At 34.1% G+C, this 13,130-nt stretch overlaps 1 protein-coding gene across 1 annotated transcript in view; it reads right to left on the reverse strand.

Annotated features, from left to right (window-relative positions):
* Positions 1 to 5,885, reverse strand: part of LOC113105570 (vang-like protein 1) — a 48,381-nt gene extending 42,496 nt beyond the window's left edge. The window contains exon 1 of the mRNA XM_026266714.1: positions 5,653 to 5,885. Coding sequence (XP_026122499.1) covers positions 5,653 to 5,793 — 141 coding nt within the window. The 5' untranslated portion in view covers positions 5,794 to 5,885. The remainder of the gene's footprint in view (positions 1 to 5,652) is intronic.
* Between the last annotated feature and the right edge of the window lie 7,245 nt (positions 5,886 to 13,130).

Genomic DNA, 13,130 nt, shown 5'->3' on the forward strand with positions numbered 1-13,130 from the left:
GTTTGGAAAAGTTTTGACCTTGTTTATAATGAGAATAATGAGTGAATAATAACGCACCATCATCGAGCGCAGGAGCGCGCTGAAGACATCTACAGTGGATTCAATCATTCCTCCACAAAAACTTAGGCCTTACCTAATCTTTTAAGTAAATGTTTTTCAAATAATAACTAAATATTATTTGAGTCTTAAATGCATAATGTAGACAGAGTAGGCTATATAAGCTAATGTTGGCATTATTATTTTATTATGTCAGCAAATCCGGCAGAGCCTTTATCTTAATTAATTTCGTTATTGCCAAATACCCATCTTAATTTATAATTTATTTTAATTAAATTTTTTAAGAAAGACTTGTTTTTATTGGTGCGTTGGCCTATTTATATGCTAAATGAGCCTATACCTAGGGCTATTTATAGAGTGCTGAGATGTTACGATGTTACAGAGGACTTATTTTATTTCTTTGTTCAAACTTCCAAGTGTCCTATTACGTTAGTCATGTATAAATTATGTTAAACCATGTATAAATGACTCATTCCTGACAAAGGCAAAAGAGCTGTGTGCTGCATACATTTGAATAATGTTGGGTTGTAAATGGGTTCGGGCTTTTAAAAAGCTGTCAATCAAAATGTACGTGTCGGGCTCGGGACATGGGCTTAACTTTTAAGGCCCGATTACAGCTCTAATAGAAAATCGAATCGAAAATCGAAATCGAATCGAGAATCAAAAATCGAAATCGAATCGAGAATCGAAATCGAATCAATTTGAGAGCTTGTGAATCGAAATCGAATCAATCTGGAACATCTGAATCGATACCCAGCCCTAATATCTTCTTCTTCTTCTTGCTTTACAGCAGATAACTTTTAAGTGCATTTAGCCACCTATCCTTCAAATGGACCACACTCTATCTACAATCTCAATTAGGAGTGTTAGGAGTGATCCGCCGTAAAGCAAGAAGAAGAAGAAGAAGAAAACATAACCACAATTAACTTTCCCACGTTTATACTGTATGGGATCAGAATCCCGCCAAATGTATTGCAGTCACAGATCAAAAAAAATATGCATAAACAGGGCTCCAAACAAAAAAATAGAGTAAGGAGCCATTGGCTCCTATAAGAAAAAAACTTAGGCGCCAAATTATTTTTTTAGGTGCCACAGAATAAATATGTTTATGTGTTTTATTTAAATTATTTATTTTACATTTTAACTTTTTAATCATACTGACATGTTTATGTCTCATCTTTTCTTGACTTTATCAGCATTTTATTCCATCTTGTAGATGACCTGGGAATGAAGGTTCACTTAAAGTGGGAGCTAAATGTTTTTTCCAACTTGAAATATACAGTCATGCGTTGTTTATTACACAAAATCTGTACCAATATCATGAACCATAAGCAACACTTGGCCCCTGAGTATAGTTTGGGGTCCTCCTCAATGCATCCTGTAAATGTTGTCATACTCTCTTAAAAATAAAGGTGCTTCATGATACCATATAACCTTTTTTTCCTGTCTAAATGGTTTCATAAAGAACCTTTTACATTTCAAGACAATAACAGATTATGAAAAGGTCAGAAAGAGATTGTTCTTCAAAGAGCCTTTGACTGAATGGTTCTTTGTGGAACCAAAATTGTTCTGTGAAGAACCTTTTAAGCTCCTTTATTTTTAAGAGTGCATGTCTCTCACACTTTCAGTCTGTTTTTCTTAATTAGTAAAATTAAATTTTATAGGAGGAGTTGAATCATGTAGACAACAGGTTAAGTAAAATTATTAAAATTCAATAGCTCATAAATATAGCAAAATGCTCCTCTTTATAGTTATTTTTCTAGCTGACTGATGATGGACCCCGAAAGGTTACTGAGGTTAATATTACGTTGCAATGTTTACAAGCTTTACACGTTTTCTGCAGTTTGAAAGTGTTGTATTGTAGAATCTCTTATAAAAAAGCCTACCTTCTGATGTTAATTCATGTTCATTATGTACTCTAGTAGTAAAGAGCAAGGTATGATAGGTTCTCTTGCTGCTTGAACTGAGGCACTACTCGCGATCGCGCCTGCCGCATTAGGGACCGTTCACATGTCAAGTCTTGTGCGCGGTCACGTTCGTTATTTCTAATGCAGGCACGCGGTATGCGCGCGTGCTCATAATGGAAGCGACGTGCTCGTTTTTTTCCAGGTGCGTCCGCACCGCATCGAGTTAAAAACATCTCAACTTTTCAGAATCCCGCAAGCGTACCACAGGTCATGTGACAAGAACCATTTGGAATAATTTTAAAGCTGATACTTTGTAAATTAAAAAGTAACAAAGCACAAAGCTTTTTGCGATTACTGGAAGGCAAGTGCACGTCAAATAATGAACTTCATGCATTAACAGAACACAGCATGGACTAAGATCTTGTTAAGAAGAAGCCTTATGATTATAAACGAGAACTGCTAACGATTTTGCCAATATCCACACAGATGACAGCTTTACCTGTTGTAGTTTGTTCAAGTTATGAACAAAATAGACGCTGTTTTTCTGCACTTTCTCTCTCTCGCGCGTTTATCAGGTGTGTGTCAGCGCTGCTGCGCGGCAGTTGAGGACTGTTTAAAACTCTTTTTCCCACTAAAACGTCAATGCGCATTCTCTCAGTGCGCGAATATAACAAAAGATGTGAATGCAAAACAATCAGTAAAAAAGGCATTACATGCAATTTTTTTAAGAGATAACATGTAAATACATATGCCTAGTCGCCAGTGGCGACCTCAGCAAAAACTTCACTCACATTTTAATATTTATGGTCGCAAATGCGACCGTTTTAGTCGCAGTTTGGAGCCCTGATAAATCAAATATTTAAAAACAGTTGTGTAAAATAATAACGGACAAAACAGAAAAACAAATGCAATTTTTTTAAATAACCAACAGTGTAGTCATGGATCGAAAAATAATAAGCGTAAATCAAAAATGTGAAAACATTTACAATTATATTGCACAAAACTGAAACATGAATTCAGAATTTTCCTGCTCATATGTAATTTTTTTGTGTGCTTATGGTCTTGTCCCCTTTGCTCTTTTTCCACATTCTGCGCTTACGTTTCTAATTGTTGCAGTTAGAGTTTCATATAAATCAGGGTGGGCTTCAGCATCACCATTGGGCCACAAGTTCTAGATTGACAGCTGATCCTCTAGCCAATCAGTCCAAGGGGAAGTTGACATCACTCCAATGCAACTCGTGGCTGCTGTGTGAAGATGGATAACCAGCGTCAGCAGGCACATAGCAGACAATCTAATTAGACAATAATTATTTTGTTAGTGGGTGACAGAAAAATTCCCTTTGTGTGTTATGATATTTTCTACAAGCTCTATGTAGTCCGAGTAGGCTGATATCTAGCCTGTGAACACGTCTTGTTAGTTTGGTTTAGTGAGCAATACTTTATATTTTAGGCAGTAGGGCTGCATGGTAAATCACACGCGGTTAAGTAAAGCCGTCTCTGTAATCAGCGGTAAATCTCCATCACCTGCCAAATGTCAGTGGGACCTGGAATCCTAATAACACTTTGATCCTCAACTTTATAGCCTACCTTGTAAATAAAGTATAGAGTAATTAAGTAATTTTTAACTCAATTCTACTTGCCTGTCCTCCTGTTTGATTTTGTTGTGGCTGATAAAGGACAGATAGTTAACGGCTGGTCTATAGTAGCCTACATTGGGCAGGACATCCAAAAGCCCACCTATCATTCACAGACCTCAAATATAGCTTTTCATCTAAAAGATATATGTAGTAACATATTATCACATGAATTCAGTTCAATAAAAAAAAAAAAAAAAAAAACACGGGAGTGGGAGGGAATGTGAGTCATTCTTAAATGAAACGGGACAAGATTTTCCCCAAGGTTTTTTGTGGGATTGGGACGGGATTTTATTTATTTATTTATTCTTTTTGCAGGAGTGGTACGGGAGAGGTTTGAAAATCCACCCTCTACTTTACACACCTGCCACAGCAGCCACGAGTCGCATTGGAGTGACGTCAACTCCCCCTTGGACTGATTGGCTAGACAAGCAACTGTCAATCTAGAACTTGTAGCCCAATGGTGACGCTGAAGCCTGTCCTGATTTACATGAAACTAACTGCAACATTTAGGAACGCAAGCGAAGAACGTGGAAACAAGTGGAAAGGGGAAAAGACCATAAGCACACAAAAAAAAACATATGAGCAGGAAACCTGATTTTGTTTGTGACTTGGAAATTTTTGAACCCGTTTCAGTTTTGTTCAATTTAATTTTATGTGTTTACATTTTTGATTTACACTTATTATTTTTTGATCCATAACTGCGCTGTTGGTTAGTTTAAAAAAAAAAAAAAAATTTTTCTTCTGTCTTATGCATTATTATTTTACATGTATTTTTAAATATTTGATTTATGCTTAATATCTTTCGATCTGTGACTGCAATACATTTGGCTGGATTCTGATCCCATAATACTGGCCCCGACAATCAAAATTTCAACTTAGCACTTGCTCAATTTCTGCAGTTCATTTTTTGTAAATTACTTCTTCAACAGCCACTTGCGCCACCTTTAACCACTGAATTTGTGGAAGCAAATTTGGAAAGTCAAATATTATACATTGTATTTTTAAAAATATTTAATATTTTGGAAGTGAATTCAGGAAGGTGAATAAGAATTACTTAATTTTTTAATTATGAAAATATGTGTGCAATATTTTGAAATATTCACAGCACAAATAAAAAACTATGTTAAATTTCAGGACCTAAAAATGCAAGCCCTGGAAATACATTAAAATGCAAGCACTGTTAATTCAACACATTATTTTTTTTTTCATTTAGTTTTAGTCAACGTTTTTTTTTTCAAAGACATATGGTATTATTTTACTTCTATAAACTATTGTGTATTGTCTCATGATACGTGTATTGTCACACCCCTAGACTTTGTAGTTAAAAAAATATTAGCATAAACATGACTGAAAATTTGAGCTGCTGGTGTTCAAACTTGCTATAGTTAATGTTGAGATTGTCCTCTATCCATGTGCCAGTTTTCATAACTTTTCCACAAGTGGTTGTATGGGCTGCCTGCCATAGATTCAACAGCAGCAGCAGCAGCAGCAGAAGAAAACTAACGAATACTATAAATTATTTCTGCAAAAACACTTAGTGAACATTAGTCAAAAATGTATTAACTTTCATGAAATTGGTACATTAATTTACATTGGATTGAAAAACAAAGTGCACATTGCACACCCAATCAGACAGCTACACTATTTACCAAAAGAAAAAAGTGACCAAGTGTACAGTAAATGGACTCTTTTTCATGATGCACTCCCAAAGTGGTCAGACTTTTATCTATCACCTTGACAAATTCCTACTCTATCACTGTGATCCATAAAATCATTCCCCATCCCCCTAAATCAAATGGTGGTTTGTCAAATCAGTGATTGGATTTCTGCATTTGACAGTTAACATGCATGCAGGTTGCTGAATTATATATATATATATATATATATATATATATATATATATTTATATATATATATATATATATATATATATATATATATATATATATATATATATATATATATATATATAAGTTAACACTAATTTAAATTTAAATTTAACCAGTGATTCACATTTTACAGTCCTAAAAATAACACAAAACCTCTCTCACCTGAACCTCTTCTCCTCGCACTGATTGGTTTCCTAACAATGGCCCTTCTGGTGGAGCGTTGATAGTGACAGACTTCTCTGAGCGACTACTCTCCTTACTGAGGGATTTGTGGCGGTCCCGGCTACGCTCTCTGAGAAACATGGACACAACAGTGAAGTTAGGTATAGGTCCTTCTGATAGAGAGAATTCCCAGAAGATTTATTCATCCAAAAATGACATTGCACTCACTGGTTAGATCTTACATGGGCACACCCAATCAGACAGCTATACTATTTACCAAAAGAAATTAATAAACAAATAATAATAAAAAAGTGACCAAGAGTACAGTAAATGCACTCTTATTCATGATGCACTCCCAAAGTGGTCAGACTTTTATCTATCACCTTGACAAATTTCTACTCTATCACTGTGATCCATAAAATCATTCCCCCTCCCTCTAAAATCACAAATCTTCTCCCGGCTGGTGGTTTGTCAAATCAGTGATTTGATTTCTGCATTTGACAGTTAACATGCATGTTTTCACTGTGTTAAGTTATAATAATATGATAAGTATTTGTGACATTACAAAAATTGCACTGCAATAAAGAGACCATTGCATCATGCTCACCAGACATTACTGTGTTTAGCTACAGGGCAGAGCTACTAACTGTGATGCAACATGAGTATACAGCTCTACAGTTCTCAAAAAAACAACAACAACAACTTGGCAGCTGTTAGCAGTAAATATTCAGTAAAAGCTTTCAAGAAATCATATCATAGCAGTGGACGTATACAATGAAGTCTCACAACAGACACGCCCCTTCAAATTAACCATTTAAATCAAAAAGGGCTAAAATTAGGGTAGAAAATGACATGTACATCTTAAAGGTGCCACAGAATGCATTAATACAATATTTTAAATTGTTTAAATTGTTCTCTGATGTCCCCAGAGTAGAGCTGTAATCTTGCCATAAAAGTTAGGCCCGACAGGACCTGAGCCCGATAGGTTTTGGCCAGAGCCCGACAAGTACATTTTGATTGACAGCTTACACCTACTCAACATCCATTTTTGCATCTTTCTCATGCTAATCAAAACACATCACATGACCGCTCGTTTACCTCGCAAACTGGAGCGCAAGCCCGAGCCCGACCCAAGCCCACATAAGATGATATAAATTAAGCCTGAACTCGACCAAACCCATCGGATCTTCAGCTCTACCCCAGAGTGTGTATGCTAAGTTTTACTCCAAAATACCCCACAGATAATTTTTTATAGCAGGGATCCTCAAATCTTTAACTCTAACCCTATACACACCTAAGCATGCTAATCAATGCCAATCAATGTTGACAATAATTTTTATTAAGAGGACAAGCTCCTTGAGATGAATCATCTCGTTTACAATGGGATCCTCAATATTCAACTCTTTGGGATCATTCAAAAAATCACAGGCAGGTGACTTTAATCAGGGTTGGAGCTAAACTCTGCAGCGCATTGGACCCTCCAGGGAAAGATTTGAGGAAACCTGTTTTATATCTTCTTGAAACTGCCACTCTTAGGGTATGAGCTAAAACGTGTATGTCTATGGGAGGCCCTTTCAGCATAAAAACGTCCCAGCGTTACTCGTCGTAATTATATTTTTACTAGTAACAATTCAATTAAAGAGCTCTATAATTTAATTTCTACTAGTAACAATTACAATTATAGAGCTCTATAATTCAATTGTTACTAGTAACAATTACAATTATAGAGCTCTCTAATTGAATTCTTACTAGTAACAATTACAATTATAGAGCTCTCTAATTGAATTCTTACTAGTAACAATTACAATTATAGAGCTCTCTAATTGAATTTTTACTAGTAACAATTATGATTATAGAGCTCTCTAATTCAATTGTTACTAGTAACAATTCCAATTAGAGAGCTCTACAATTCATTTATTACTAGTCATATGTCTCCATTGACTTCCATTCATTTTTAATTATAGAGCTCTGCAATTCAATTGTTACTAGTAACAATTCGGATTATAGAGCTCTCTAATTGAATTGTTACTAGTAACAATTACAATTATAGAGCTCTGTAATTCAATTGTTACTAGTAACAATTATGATTTTAGAGCTCTCTAATTGAATTCTTACTAGTAACAATTACAATTATAGAGCTCTCTAATTGAATTCTTACTAGTAACAATTACCATTATAGAGCTCTCTAATTGAATTCTTACTAGTAACAATTGAATTACAGAGCTCTTCAATTGATTTATTACTAGTAAAAATACACATTAAAGATATGTGTAATTGCAGAGCTCTCTAATTGAATTACAGAGCTCTCTAATTGAATTGTTACTAGTAACAATTGAATTAGAGAGCTCTCTAATCGTAATTGTTACTAGTAACAATTGAATTACAGAGCTCTCGAATCATAATTGTTACTAGTAACAATTCAATTAGAGAGCTCTGTAATTCATTTATAGAGCTCTATAATCAAATTATTACTAGTAAGAATTCAATTGCAGAGCTCTCTAATTGCAATTCTTACTAGTAATAATTTAATTATAGAGCTCTCTAATTCAATTGTTACTAGTAACAATTGGATTATAGAGCTCTATAATTAAATTACAGAGCTCTATAATTGAATTGTTACTAGTAAGAATTAAGTTACAGAGCTCCATAATTCAGTTCTTACTAGTAACAATTAGAATTAGAGAGCTCTGTAATTGCAATCTTACTAGTTCAAATTGAATTACAGAGCTCTACAATAGCAATTCTTACTAGTAACAATTGCATTACAGAGCTCTGTAATCGGTGACATATCATTATGCTAATCGTGCCTTATGCATATTCAACTGGGGTATATAAACAGGCAGGCGGGAAATTTTGGCGCCCCCAGCTGACATGGACGAAGTACACGGTGGAGAGGCAGGGCTGAGCAGTCTGCAATATCTGCGATTTGTAGCCAAAACATTAAATTCAAACACAATACCATTTTAAAAACCCCAGGACGTCTCCTAACAAAATAAAAAGAGAAAATGCAGATAACACATTCATAAAAGAAATTATAGACATATTAGTGCTCTTAGTGCAAGTTGTCTAAAAACAATCTGGTGCTTCCTACACTCAAAAAAATTTACTTTCACTTTTGCCAATTTACTTTAACAATGTGAACTTAATTTAGTCTAGTTCATTCAACAAAAAAAGTGTGTATTGTCAGCTTTACTTAAAAATGATTTGTTCAGCCAACATAACTGTTGCATAAAAGTAACAGATTAATAAAACCAATACAGACTTGAATCTCATTGGCTGAGGATTTTGCAGTGTATTATGGGTAATTGTTGTTCTGTCACCCTCTTGCAGAAGTGTAGCACCATTAGATAGGTACCTGAGTAATAACAGATCACAGTTGAGTTAATGAACTTGTTCTAATATAATTTAGAACAAATCACATGGTTATGTGGTTGGAAATGTAACATTTCATTTCAAACGTGTATATGTGGTCTGTTTGATGAATGTTAATTAATAAGCAGATGTTAATGTTGACTTGTATTGATCGACCGCACTCTTAGTGTTGACTTGTATTGAGCGACCGCACTCTTATTTACGGATTTGATGTTATGGTCTTACAAAATCTTTATTGAAGGGTGCGGTGTTTCTGAAGCGGAATCATTGATTTGTCTTTGTCATCATTTATCACAATTTTCATGTACAATGAACTGAATTGTTGTTTGTTGATTCTACTAAGGTTTGTTAATTTAGTTTACTTTAATATCTTTTGTAAAATGAACTAAATTATTGTTTGTTGAGATTAGTTAAACAAATTTTGTGGAACCTGTTGACATAATATTTTTAATTAAACCCAACATTTCATTTTTCTTTAGTGATAATGTGGGACACTGAAAGGTCTATGATAAAAGTCCAAAATCTATGATAATGATGATAGTAATAGTAATGATAATAATAATAATGATATTGATAATAATAATGATCATAATAGTAAAGTTCTGAAAAGGCCAAAGTCTATGATAAAGGCCAAAATCTATGATAATGATGATAGTAATAATAATGATAATTAAAATCGTCTAGTAATTATCTTGGTTATGGATGGATTGATTGATAATTGAACATCATCAGACAAATAATACAATATGATAGTTTTTATGCATTTACAGTGGGGAACGAAAGTTTGGGCACCTCTTGCAGAATCTGTGAAAATATGAGTAATTTTCAAAAAATAAGTGAGATCATAGTAAATGCGTGTTATTTTTTATTTAGTACTGTCCTGAGTAAGATATTGTACATAAAAGATAGTAACATTTAGTCCACAAGACAAAAGAATTGCTGAAATTATTAAAATAACCCCACTCAAAAGTTATATATACTGTGTTCTGTTACCTGATGATCCTCGACTGTCTTTCTGTTTTGTGATGGTTGTGCATGAGTCCCTTGTTTGTTCTGAACAGTTAAACTGAGCAGCGTTCTTCAGAAAAATCTTTAAGGTCCTGCAGATTCTTCAGTTTTCCAGTATCTTTGCATATTTGAACCCTTTCCAGCAGTGACTTTATGATTTTGAGATGCATCTTTTCAGACTGAGGACATTTGAGGGACTCAAACACAACTATTAAAAAAGATTCAAACATTCACTGATGCTCCAGAAGGAAACAAGATGCATTAAGAGCTGGGGGGTGAAAACTTTTGAACACAATGAAGATGGCCAAATTTTCTTATTTTGTTGAAATATAATTGTTTTCCCATTTAGTTCTGCCCTTCTTAAGCAACAGAAGATACTTGTATGTTTCCCGGTACACAAATTAAGTACAATTTACCTTGATCTTCAAATTCCAAAAGTTTTCACTCCCCAGCTCTTAATGCATCTTGTTTCCTTCTGGACCATCAGTGAATGTTTGAATCTTTTTAAATAGTTGTGTTTGAGTCCCTCAAATGTCCTCAATGTGAAAGGATGTATCTCAAAATCATACAGTCACTGCTGGAATGGGTTCAGATATGCAAAGATGCTGGAAAAAATAAAGTGAAGTAATTTTTCAAGCATTTACTTTTTATTTTAAATGCAAATAAAAGTAAAAATAGTAAAATAAAAAATGTAAAATAGTTTTTTTATATATATATATATATATATATATATATATATATATATATATATATATATATATATATATATATATATATATATAAATTAGACATTTTGACTAGACATAAGAAGTATTTGGTAAGAATTTTTTTTTTTTTTTTTGCAGTGGACCTATGAATTTAACATGATTTACTGAGTTAAAATACTCAACAGCACTCCATTTTCTATTTTAATGTCAGGAAATAAAGTTGATACCACTGTAGTGGAGTTGGAGGATTTAGATGAGAGCAGACCTGAGAAAGAAGGTAATGGCGTAGACATGTGGCAACAAATAGAAGAGGAAACAGCCAGTAAAGCCTCCAGAGCAGAATCAGATCCTGATTTATCGTCAAATAGTGAAATCGATGACACTGTCTTGAATGAGGACTATACACCTGAGTAAGATGACAGCCCAGATAATGGTAGTGATACAGACACAGCTCAAGGAGCTGTCAGTGAAGGAGATGCAGGAGATGTACTTGAAACTTCTGCTGTTCAACGTCATAGGCACCAAGGCCAGATATGTGGACGAGAGAGCTGATAAAGGAGAAGCGTCTTAAGGGGGAGAATTAGAAGAATCCAATGGGACAGGAGAGACCACCAAAGACCATGGGCCCACCCTGCACATCACATCACTACTTAAAGTCAGAGAAACTGACTGAAGAGCATGGAACAGATATCTTCAACAATTTCTGGTCCATGCCTTTCTGGGAGACACGCAAGCTGTATATCCAGACTCTAGTCCAAAATGTGCCCATAAAACAGAAGAAAGGTGGTGTTGCATCTTGGAGAACAACGTCCCTATTATACCACCTGCAACTGGCAGATAGACGTAAACTACCTGTGTGTAAGAATCTTTTCTGTTCAACACTTTGCATCGCCCCCAGAACCATCGGATCATGGTTAAAATCCAAAACTGATCCGTGTAAACCCGAGATCAACAAGACTGGCCCATGTGTGCCCATATCAGATGTTGACCAGACCTTCCTGAAAGAATGGCTCTCTGTACTGCCTACAGTCCCATCCCATTACTGCCGTCAGGACAAATTACACATCTTGGTTATATTTAGGAGAATAAAAAAACTTTGGTTATGTTTGCACAGCACCTAAGTGGAACTTTGATTAGGGGTAGAAAAGGAAAACAGTGGTTAAGGTTAGACATTAATAGAAACACTTGGTTAGGGTTCACAAGTTACACATCTTGGTTACATTTAGGAGAGTAAAACAAGTTTTGTTATGTTTGCATTTTATATGTAAGAGAAAGTCATGGCATATTCTGCCTAAGTCACTTTTATTGGTTAGGCAATTGATGATGGATCTTTTTCTTTTTGCATACTTATCCACACATCTGGTTGAATGTACTGTTATAATATCAATAAAAAATAACAATGTGATTTCTAAAAAAATGTGTTTTTTCTTGTTTACCAAAAACATTGGAAATATAACTTTTATCAATTTATGATATGAGACTAACGATAATATATATTTTTATATATACAAAAGAGTCAGAATTCCTCAGTGTTCTCTTGTTCATTTTACTTAACAACAAAACACATGCAACCACAACAGGCATAAGCTTATTTGAAGGCAAAATATAAAACAATATTGCAACCTGGAGAAAAAAAGAAGAAGAAAAAAAAAAACTTGAAAAAAACTTTAGGCTAGATTTAACCCCGAGTCAAAATTTATAAAAAAGTTTAAGACTATTTGGCCTAATGTTTTTCTATTTTACTAAACAAACAAACACAATCATTTCTATTTATTGCATATCAATTCTAAAACACTGTAAATATTCATCTCAGGCATCATCTTAATTTTGCTTAATGTGAACATGATTAATGTTACCTAAGTCTGTAAAATATTTCATGGATACTTTAGAACCACGCTACAGGGCTTTTATTTTGAAATGGCACTGTTGTAGGCGGGATATCTGCAATCTGTTTTGCATCTCATGAATAGGAGTCTTACTAGTAATAATACAATTATAGAGCTCTGTAATTGGAATTGTTACTAGTAAGAATTGAATTAAAGAGCTCTCTAATTCAGTTTTTACTAGTAACAATTACAATTAGAGAGCTCTATAATTCAGTTTTTACTAGTAACAATTGAATTAGAGAGCTCTCTAGTGAATTGCAGAGCTCTGCAATTGGATTATTACTAGTAACAACTGAATTACAGAGCTCTGCAATTGTATTCTACTAGTAATAAATGAATTGTAGAAGCTCTCTAATTGGAATTGTTTACTAGTAAAAATTGAATTATAGAGCTCTTTAATTCAGTTGTTACTAGTAAGAATACATTGACAGAGCTCTATAATTCAATTAGAGAGCTCTACAATCATAATTGGTACTAGTAAAAAAATTGAATTATAGAGCTCTAT

The sequence above is a fragment of the Carassius auratus genome, chromosome 1 (genome assembly GCF_003368295.1).
Source record: "Carassius auratus strain Wakin chromosome 1, ASM336829v1, whole genome shotgun sequence".
NCBI classification, from domain to species: Eukaryota; Metazoa; Chordata; class Actinopteri; order Cypriniformes; family Cyprinidae; genus Carassius; species Carassius auratus.